An 11,176-nucleotide genomic window follows, 5' to 3' on the forward strand; every position below is an offset into this window, starting at 1 on the left:
GCAATCTTCACATAATAATAACAATCATCATAAAAATAATATATCCTCAAACATCTACCATAATAGACGACATTCTGGGATATATGTTATGTATATTTACCAACCTTTGTCACTGTGTAAGTTTCAGAGTGTGGCAGAAATTTATTCAGACCATGTTTACTTGAGCTGTTTACATAAAATTAAAATTTACATACGTAGAAAAGTTGTAAAAGGTGGTCAATTAAAGACTCTTATTATTTTTTTTCGATTATTTGCCGGATGCTAGTTTTTTCTAGTTGCATTGTTGTTATGTTTAAGCCTAGCAAGTTCTTCTTCTTATTTTTTTCTTTTAGGTAAGGGTGTATTTCAGAACTTGTCCGCCGAGAAGCTTTTATTTCGAAGCACAACCGGAAGTTTGTTATTTGCTCGCCAGCGGCTCGACAAGGGTGGATCCTTAACTGTCACCTCTCCCTCCCTCTCCCAGTTTCAATTCAGTCAAATCATCACAGTGATCTGGCAGTTAGCGATACATGCGCCTATTAGTAAGAGAGTGATTAGCTTCTACTGTGGCCATTTTGTAAGCCCTCGAGAGACGGTAACCTCTGGGAGAGTCGTCTCCTAACCCGAATTAGCTAACGTGACAAACTGCAGCAAACCCGAAAACACACAGAAATGGACGAAAAGGCGTTTACGAAAGAACTGGATCAGTGGATCGAGCAGCTCAATGAATGCAAGCAGCTGTCCGAGGGACAAGTAAAAACACTATGTGAAAAGGTAAGATTTTATTTTTTAATTCCCTCCCTTAACTTATTGCTAACGTCTTCTCCCTCCTCACCGCCGCCTTCCAGACATTCTTAAAATGGCGTCTATCGTGTACATTTCACTGCGTTGTGCATGGATTTGACAATCATTACGAGTTGCCCCAGACTTCTGTTCTGTTTAAACAGCTTTACACCGCTAAATAAGAAATTACATGTGGTAGTTTTCGGGCTTCTTGGTGCTTTACCGGGCAGCTAGAATGACCCACAAGCTTTGAATTCAAGTCACATACCACATTTACAGCCCTTCTCATTCACACTGACAGTGACTGCAGCATCTCTTAGCCGTGCTACTGAGTGGAAGTGCTCTGCCTCATTTTATGCCTCAGTATTTATGTATGGAAGCTGTTAGAAAATAGTAAAAGAAAAATGTGGCCAGCTGGCATCAAAATGGAAAGAGATAAAGTTGATTTCTTGTGAGAAAGTCAGGCTTTTGGGCTCCTTTTATTTAGCCTATTAAGGTTGATTGTATCCAGTTTAGGTGCAGCCACTTGGAGCAATGAAAAGGTGAGGAAAAGCTTACTGTGTAGCTCTCGGCACAGGGTAATAAATCCAGCCAGTCAATTTATATCGAGGAGGGTTTTTTTCCTGCAATAAAAAAAGAAAAAGAAAGTTGGCACCTACTTAAGACATTTGGCCCTCCAATTATAACAAGTTATTTCTAAGTGGGGCTTAGTTTAGTCGAGCTTAAAATACATTTTTGGTTATCCAATGACCAAAAAAAATAGCAAATTGCTCAGACTTGTTAATTAAGGTAACACAGTCTGTTTACCTTCACTACATGTGGATGAATAATGTTTGTTTATGTAGCCAAAGCCCCATCAGTGCCCTAAATGTGCTCTATAGTCTCTGCTGCTCCCAGCCAAAGATAACAAACATGAGAAACCACTGGGCTCTGCACTGTCCACCACTTCTTATTTATGCTAAATTACAATGCAAATGTATTTCCTGCTCCTTTGGTTCTGTATGCGTTGTTCTTAGGTGTTCTCATTCTTGTTCGCTGAGTGCAAAACTTTGTTTCACATCAAATGTTAGAATGACAATAAAAATCCTTTAAGCCAAGAAACACCCTGAATGAGGGCTAGTCTAAATGAGAGAAACGCCTCCTGTAATTCGGCACAATTCAGCAACAGCAGACACTGCAGTCTCCTAAAACACCGCAAGTCTTAATCAAGGCAATTTCCACAAACATCGTGCCATCAAAGTAATAATCTTGTTAGTTTTTAATTAGATGTGCCTAATAAACTGCCAGCTGATTGTGTGTGTGGTGCTTTTTTTTTTGCCCCTCAGCAGCTCTCACAGGTAGTCAGGAAACTGAGTCCATTATCTACCTTCTGTTTACTCATGTCTATAAATGGAGAGGATGACTTGTTCGAGGCGGCAATGTGGGCGGTTTTCAAACTTAAACATGACCTAATGGATGAAAGTGATGCCTGGCCTGAATTGTAATTTTCAATTTGAGTTCCTTAGTCCTTTGCTCTATTTTTTTGCATCACTGCTTTGGAAACATAGAATTAGTTAAAAATAGCTGAAAAATGACTTGATGGTAATTTCCCTTTGATGTTATCATCACAGTGTGAAGTTGACCTTTAAGCTGGTGTAAGGTGGTTCCTTCCTTTACTATTATAATTTTTTTTTTTTTTTTAAACTAACCTTAATTAACTTGTTATGAGTGTTGTTATGCCCATATGCTTCTGCTTTGGTTGATAACTGGCCATTTGATTTTGTGGTCTGAGCTGAGCTTAACCCCAATCTCCCTGCTCTGTGCTGATTTCCGGCTCTGGATGTCTGGTTGTAAAGGAGCATTTACTCTTAAACATTTTGCCACTGTTCTCTCCTCAGATTGTTTTAATTAATACTCTTTTTGTTTGGGTTTTGGATTTGTTTTTTGTGCTTTTTAATCCTGATCTTGATCTGTCTAGGATTTCTGTTTCTAGAAAGCTCTCTTGCCCAAAGCGTGCTATATAGTGTTGCTGCCTTGGGTCATGGTCCATTTTTAGGCTTCCCCCTGCTGGAGAATTGACACCCTGTCCTCTGATTGTTAGATTTATGTGTCAGAAGTCAAGTGACTGACACCATAACTTGACAGCGTATATAGTGAATATTATAAATTTGCTGTTAGGCTTTATGCTGACAGAAGAGGCTTTTTCTTTTCTTTTTTTCTTTTCTTTTTGGACAGTCTTCAGAGTCTGTTTTTCTTTTTATGCTGCTACCATGTTTGGAGTTCTGTGTGCTGAAGTTTAAAGGTCTGGTATTCTCAAGTGGAACGTTAATCCCAATATTTGTTTCCATTTGAGTCCCAGTAATTTTAAATGCTCATTACACTGTGTATCAGGATCCCAAAAAGGGACGGGATCCTTTCCATAGGGCTTAGAGGGATGGTGGTGGTCAGTGCTTAGCTGGGCATATAAATTGGCCTTTTTATTAATGGAGTTAGTTGGAAAGCACACAGGGATTGTTTATACTAGCCTCTTTTATTTAGCACATAGTTCAACATACAGAAAAAAAACTATCTCAAAGACAGACGGATCTTGCGAACACTTGTTAAGACAGCTATACTGGCACAGCACATTAGATCCCGACTGATATAGGATTTTTGAGAGTGATGACAATATTCAGGGATTTAAAATGTGATATCTCAGCAAGTCTTTTCTTTACAGACACACAAAAAATGATTTCTCCAACTGTAACTGAAGATTTTCCTTTAAATAGATCCTTACTGAGATATTATGATAATTCAGTTTGTTTACTTGTCATAATAAGTCATAAATTGCCCGTATACTCTCCGCCAGACTCAGCCAGCTGTCATGTTTGTGGCATTGCAAGCACGTGTTGCTGACAGGGGAGTTGCAGGCTGCCACATCAACACTTATAACATGGTTGAAGGGTGTTTCTCCTGCCTCCTCTTTACCTTTTAAATCTCTATATATCATCTGTAATAAATACTGATATTGGTATATCAGCAAACGGCTAATAATTGAGTGATACATCTGCGATACAGCACATGTGCTGTAGATGGAAGAGCTGCACAAATGATGCAGCGTTCCTCTCTCCTGTTTCCTTCCTAATGGAGCAAAGATGCCATTAAAGCAGCTGAGGGTGGGTGGGTGGGGGGCTGTATCATTGTCAGGAGCCCAGTTTCTCCACACTGTCTACTTGTATCTGTCCATCCACCCCTCCCACCCAGTGAATGTTGTTTATACATTCAGCAGAAGGCTCCCACACAACATCCTCCCGGATTTTAAAAATAGCCGAGGATATGATTGATTGTGAGTTGCATCACTAACACTGTGAAAGCCTTTGTTGCTAAGGGGATCAGAGTGTGTGACTCAGGATAACACTGTTCATTGTGACTCAGATAGAGGCCGTGTTTGTTTTGGGGATGCGTGTGGGTGCAGAGGAATGAGATGTGCTGTGTAATCTGCCCTTCCAGTTGTCTCACAAGAAGGCCGGTCATACCAGAGCCTCAGCCTGGTGTCAGTGTGCTGAGAGGCAATGCTTTGAAGTGTTCCTCTGTTTAACGTGATTAATTGCGATTTTAATTTTTTCCCCAGTTTGCATTATCGTAGGCTCCTCACTCTTAAGAGTCTGGATGTTGTTGCAAAAGTTGTTTGTTTCACAGAAGTAAGATCATTGGTTTGACAATTTAGCACTGAGCCAGGTTTGAATTAGGTGACTGCAGACTGGGGTCTGCTTACTGGATACTGGTTTGATGTTGCCGTCAATTTTGCAGAGAAAATGTGATTAAATGAATAATGTGTCACAGATGGGGAGAGTTAACCTTTTTGTGACCTTCTGCTTTTTCCTTTGGCCAAAAATAAACCTATTAAAGGGTTACATAATCATCCAGAGATGGTTTCTGTGTGTAATATTGTAAGCTCCTTATTGTATTATATGTAGATTTATATATTTTTTGGATTGGCCTCTTTTTTTTTTCTATTCTATTTATTTGTTCTCCTTCATCTTTTTGTGCTACTTTGTTTCTACTTCATTTAAGCCATATTTGTATAGCGTGTGTTTTTTGGTATTTTGGCTGCAGTCAGCCACAGTCATTTTCTTATCTTTCGAAACATGTTAACTTGGTCTACTTCATCTTGAATCTTGCGTTGGGTGAACCATCTTGAAGGGTAGATAAGAAATGCAATGACGCAGGTGTGTAGAGACCTCTAAAGTGTGCCACAGTGATGCAATAATTTGGTCACATTGCTGCAGTTGACCCACTTGTTAGAACTGATGTCATCTGCTTGACCTTTTTTTGTATCTCTGGTTGACTCATTAAAAAAACATCAGAAATGGATGTTTGCTCGGTGGTCTTTGAGTGCATCCAAGGCAAAATGAGTTGTGAAATACATGTCATCAAAATTCATACTGTCATAGCAGAAATGCTGATGAAATCAGACATAACCTGCCACCATTTGTCTGCTGCTCGTGTTAATTATTTTTACAGTGGTTTCACTCGGTGAGGTTGGCAGTATGCATAACATTCAGCTACCATAAATCAGGAGTGAGGTCATTGCTTGTGGTTACAGTCTTGCAGAGCTGTCAGATTTATTTCACCTGAAGCTGTCTGCAGGTGAGCCTTTGGCTGGTTCTTCCACACTGATGGGCTGATTTAGCTGACCAAAACTGCTGACTTCATATCGGGGCTCTTGAATAAGCACTTTGTTGAACGCAGGCCGTCCTGCGCCTTGAGTGCAGTCGTAATCTTAGCAGAGTTTGCTCTCTGTGGCAGGTGTGATCTGTACTTTGGACGAGGTGCTTGAGTAATCAGTGCGGTCATCCTTTTTCACAATCACAGCTTTCCAGAGTACATACTGTTACTGGACATCTCGTGGATAAACAGTTGCCTCACACACTGTTTTGTGGATTTCACTAAATCCGATCTCAAATTTCGAGAAGTGAAAAGTCCTAACATCAGGTCACACTGTATTGATTTACCTTCTCCAGTTTATGTAATATTTAATCGGAAGTTAATCCCAGGTGATAAAAGTGACATTTTGTGAAGGATATTGACAGGCACCCCACCCCTTTTTTGTGCATAAAGCTATAAAGAGAAAGCACATTACATTAATCAAGTTATCAGTTTACCCAATCTGGCACGCAGAGGTGACACCTGATACGTCACTGAACACATTACACATCGACTTTAGTGTAAGGTTACAGAGCCGAAGATCAAATGTTACACCCAAAAACTTGTTAAGAGCGTTCAAATGATAAATGGATGGATGCAGACGCTCGTGGGTCGGTCACAAATACGAAGCCAAAGGCTCACATATCTTTTTGTGATTTCCTCACATTTCATTGTGTATGTACTCAGTGGAAAACCTTGATGTGTCGGTAGATAACAGTCCTCGTAGCTCTTTTCTTAACTGAGCTGTGCCTGACGTATTTGAGGCCTGGTTATAGAACAAAATGACTGGGTTTGCATCTCTGCCTATGCAGCTACTGTTGGAAAAACCCAGAAACTCTTTTAAAGGTTATCAAACCACATCTTTATTGAGAAATAATGAGATGTCAAAACTCGTCATGAAGCGTACAGAGGAGCTCGTCAAATTCCGTCTCTTTGCGGGAAAGAGTTCATTTGTTTTGTTGAACTTTATTTGCTCATATTTAATTGTGCTTCTATCTTTTTTGTATTATTTACCTTATTGAAATACTTGTTTTGGTTGCTTCTGAGTAAAAAAAATATAGTCGTAAAAGTCTAATTTATTTTATCTGTGTGCAGTTGCCGTTTTTATTGAAACTATTTTAGCTGGAGAGTTCCTCAGACATGGTGGATAACCTCAAGGCTGAGGAAATAACACATTTTATTTCTTTATTGAATTTATATTTCTCATCTGCCTTATTGGGAAAGTGAATAGTAGTCATTGTGCTCAATGACAAAAAACTGTTTAGATTCCTATCACTGTTGCGTGATTTTGCGAGACTAATTTAGTCTTTTTAGCTCTTCTCCAGTTATACAGTGTTTGAATTGCATGTTGTGCTTAATTAAAGTGAAACTGTGAGCAAAGGAAATGAAGAAGTTGAGTGCAGAGCGGTGAAAAGTAAAGAGGATCCCAGACAGCCTGACCTGGCCTACTTAAAGTGCGTGTTTGTTTGCTTGTTTATTTCCCCTCACGCCACTAATAAGGGTTGGCGTGAGATTGGGATGAAAACTTATCGCTGTTTGACTTTAATGCAGACATCGAGAATATTCTCTTGGGCTTAGCAGCTCAATTGCTTTAAAGGCAGAAACAGCGGTCAGCCTGCCAAGCTAAGCCCAGTCACTGAAAAGCCTCCTGCCTCATGGCAGTATGGGCACGTGGAGGGGCGTGCTTTATATAGGTCAGCATTGTGCGGCGATGCAACTCTGTCCTTTTGACTCTGAGTTTGTCCCATCTGCTGTTGACAGGCCAGCTATAGCACTCTGACTCTGTCGATTCTCTCTCTCACCCTGTTGTTTAAAGGGGACAGTATGCACGGCTGCTCAGATTGCGTCGTTGACAAAACATTAGGCTTTCGTGGCTGGAAGAGAGCCACGTTAGACTGACTCCAGGAACGGGGCTTGTTGTGGGTGTCCAGATTTAGTATTGATGCTGTTTAAAGTGTTCTCCTATTGTTTTGTTTTAATCTGGCAACTGCAGCTAAAGACCGCATAACAAGCAGGCAGCTGGCTGGTGAAAATGATTCACAGAATGCCAGGGTATATTTTTAAGCTGGAAAAAAATACACATTTCTACCCCCTCCCCCCCCAAAGAAAACCCTGCTCTGAACTGAGAGGCTCCAAAAAGTGGTTGTTCAAATAAAATATCAGCTTCAGGTTTTTGGTGTGTATTTTTCCTGTGTGCATTGAATGAGACAGCAGTATCCTATTTTTTTTCCACCCCCAGAAGCATTAGCTGTAGGCCACACAGTGACTCACGCTCGGCAGGTTTTCGACTGCTTCACGGTGAATTCTGAGTCGATTGAACTATGTCTAAGAATAACATTTCTCATCGCATCTACTTTTAGCTGTAGCGGTCATGTTACATTGCTACAGCACTTTTGGCTTTGGTTGAGTCCTCTTAAATGAATAATCAGAGCAAACCAAGTGTTTTTCCATCCAGAAGTGGCAGCAGCCAGTCTCCAATCATTTTTTTTTTTTTTTTGGGTTGTGGAGCATCACACTAATTGATTTTTTTGGGAAATGTTGCAGTGCAGCCAGAGCTGCAATTCCAAGCACTGCAAGCCAGACCTGCAGGAAACTAATAAAAGACACACACACACACACACACACACACACGCATTTTAGAGGTTTACATCCATAGAGAGCTTCTGGTGGTGGTGTTTCGGTTTATGCTATAATCACTGTGTAGCATCTTAATGGATTCCCCGGAGGCTGATGTGGAAATTGGGGAGTTGGGATGTCAGGAAATTGTCCAGCTCTCAAATAAAGAACAAAGAATGACCCTGGAAATTACATTGTATTGTGCATGTGATTAACGGATCACATGACTTCCTCTGTGTTGGAACTAATCAGTGGCAGGTTTAGATGAATAAAACTTAAAATGTTCTTAGGCCATTGTTGCTTTGTCCCAGCTGCCTTTTGGTATTTCAGACTTGTACATTTTTGGCATGTTTCGGTAGTGGGGATCATTTGTTTTTCAAACCCTGAACCAGGCAGATTTATTTATTGAATTATTTCTTTTTTCCAACCAGGCAAAGGAGATCCTGACAAAGGAGTCAAACGTTCAAGAGGTGAGATGTCCGGTGACTGTGTGCGGAGACGTGCACGGCCAGTTTCATGACCTCATGGAGCTGTTCAAGATCGGAGGGAAGTCTCCAGACACAAACTACTTGTTCATGGGAGATTACGTGGACAGAGGGTACTACTCTGTAGAAACCGTCACTTTACTAGTAGCACTAAAGGTATGTGATATGTTCTGACATTTGACTTTGTCTAAACCTGAAATGTATTCATTTATTTATTTGAATGAGAATAAAAAAAAATAACATTCAGATCTTTTCTCTGCTATTTTTTTTTTTTCCTCAGGTTCGCTTCCAAGAGCGCATCACAATCCTCAGAGGGAATCACGAGAGCAGACAGATCACGCAAGTGTATGGCTTCTATGACGAGTGTCTACGGAAATATGGTAACGCCAATGTTTGGAAGTACTTCACAGACCTGTTCGATTACCTGCCCCTCACTGCCTTGGTAGACTCTCAGGTAAGAATATAAACTCGGTTTCACATATGTAAGCGTAATGTTCTGAAAGAATCAAACATTAGTAGAGGAAATATTAATTAGATTCATGTTTCCTTCCTCTCCCTCTAGATTTTCTGCCTTCATGGAGGCCTGTCACCATCCATAGATACACTGGATCATATTAGGGCATTGGACCGTTTACAGGAAGTGCCACATGAGGTAACAATGACATTTTAAATACATCTATAATATTTGAAAGCTAAATTGAGCTAATAAGAGTGGCTGTTTAAGTCCATCCAGCCCATAAACCAATTTGTTTCCTCCTCCTTGTCTCCTGTAGGGTCCCATGTGTGACCTGCTGTGGTCGGACCCGGATGACCGCGGTGGCTGGGGCATCTCTCCGCGAGGAGCCGGCTACACATTCGGTCAGGACATTTCGGAGACTTTCAACCACGCCAACCGCCTCACATTGGTGTCCCGTGCCCACCAGCTGGTTATGGAGGTATGTCACTGGCTCATTTGATGTGCATACAAATAATCCATCTGCTGCTGAGGGGTGAATAAGCTCAGGAAAGACGGCTTGATTCCAACCGGCAGTCAGCACGCTAATATGAATTTAACTGCAACAAAGAGCCGTTACGATAAATAGCTCCTCCAACCTTTGGAAGTGCACTAACCGTACAAAAAATGGAGTTGAAAGCCTCGCTGCTACGGAGAACATCGGGACAAAATGGTTATATCACCATCAACCAGTCATACAGAGTTCAAGGGCGAGTTCAGTTTTAGATTTGCATTAGAGTTGCAGTTTATTCTGAATTATACATTTCCAGTGAATAATGCATCTGCCTCCCTCAGGGTTACAACTGGTGCCACGAGAGGAACGTGGTGACAATATTTAGCGCTCCCAACTACTGCTACCGCTGCGGCAACCAGGCGGCAATCATGGAACTAGACGACACCCTAAAATACTCTTTGTAAGTACCGAAAAGTCCTAAATCCTTTAGGTTTTATTTTAAACCCTGTAAAGTCTAAGGCACGATGCATTCTGGTAGCTTTGGGACCCAGCTGTAATTGTATATAAAACATATAGTGGTTAACAAATCGTATTTATTCTTTCTACTCCTTCTACCCAGCTTGCAGTTTGATCCAGCGCCTCGCAGAGGGGAGCCCCACGTCACTCGCCGCACCCCAGACTACTTCCTGTAAACTCTGATTATTGATTGCCCTTTGACATTTGTACAGTATGACTTTCAACTGATGACAACATGAACTGGGAGGGTGAGAGACTTGGGGTGGAGCAGGAGGCACACCGGTACACATTGTATATCAACACACACGAAAAAAACAACTATTTAAGCATTTAGCAAAAAACAATGTCCGTGTCTGAGGATGGACCAAAAAGTGTGTGCCATAATCATAACAATATCCATTGCCGAGGACTTGTATTGCGAATCTTCCCATTATATGGAAAAAACAAAACAGAAATGTTTAAATTCCCTTTCCTGTTACTGTGTAGCTGGACTGATGGCACCGAGGTCCAAGACATAAATTTTGCTACTTTGAATGCGGCTGTTTGAGTCCCACGCGCCATGGCTTATATTGAGTAGATCTGAACGTGATCTGTTTGCACTTTTGTAAATGAAAAGAAATGTAACATATGTCAAAATATGGAAAAGATTTCACACTACAGATGTTTGTTTGTTTTTTTCCCTTTTTTTTCTTCTTCCCAACCCAAGCTCTACACAAGGTTTCTTGTTCTTGTTTTTTTTAATTATTATTTTTTTTGCTTTGTTTTGTTTTGTTTTTTGCAGTCACACAGCTTGGTGTTTAAGATTACATGGAGTGTTCATCCACTTCAGCTCACTGACTCCCTCTGAGCTACAGCATCTGTATTAACCAAACAATTTTATTAATAAAGACGAAGGTGGCTTCTTGATGTGAATATGCTCTTGTGTTTTTGCTTGTTTGTCCTCATATGTTATGGTTTGAATTACACTGTCCTTGCATTGACCTGGGATTAAATTTCAATGTACATTGATGCCAACATTTACCACAATTTTGCATTTTCCCAGCGATCAAGTATGAACGTGAGCACCCAGTTATTTTTTTTTTTTAAATCTTTTATCTCTTAGGAATGCTAATTAGAAGTGTTTTACTTATGATGATAAGTACTTTATCTCATATTTGGGGAATTATTTTTTGTTATAGCAATTTA

General features: G+C 40.5%; 1 protein-coding gene across 1 annotated transcript; it reads left to right on the forward strand.

The window, feature by feature from the left end:
* The first annotated feature begins 404 nt into the window (after positions 1–404).
* Positions 405–10,903, forward strand: ppp2cab (protein phosphatase 2 catalytic subunit alpha b). The gene is made up of 7 exons (XM_082549432.1): positions 405–753; positions 8,475–8,684; positions 8,809–8,982; positions 9,091–9,180; positions 9,302–9,463; positions 9,817–9,935; positions 10,095–10,903. Exons 1-7 carry the CDS (start codon positions 652–654, stop codon positions 10,165–10,167), a joined length of 930 nt encoding a protein of 309 aa, XP_082405558.1. The 5' UTR covers positions 405–651; the 3' UTR covers positions 10,168–10,903.
* The last annotated feature ends 273 nt before the right edge of the window (positions 10,904–11,176 follow it).

This window comes from Aulonocara stuartgranti (assembly GCF_965226115.1).
Source record: "Aulonocara stuartgranti genome assembly, chromosome: 10".
Taxonomy (NCBI): domain Eukaryota; kingdom Metazoa; phylum Chordata; class Actinopteri; order Cichliformes; family Cichlidae; genus Aulonocara; species Aulonocara stuartgranti.

Excerpts from the sequence above, each read along its gene's own strand:
- ppp2cab (XM_082549432.1), top strand. The coding sequence starts at position 652 with ATGGACGAAAAGGCGTTTACGAAAGAACTGGATCAGTGGATCGAGCAG. Across the intron at positions 8,983-9,090 it reads CTGCCTTGGTAGACTCTCAG|ATTTTCTGCCTTCATGGAGG; the intron begins GTAAGAATATAA and ends CTCTCCCTCTAG. Across the intron at positions 9,936-10,094 it reads GACACCCTAAAATACTCTTT|CTTGCAGTTTGATCCAGCGC; the intron begins GTAAGTACCGAA and ends CCTTCTACCCAG.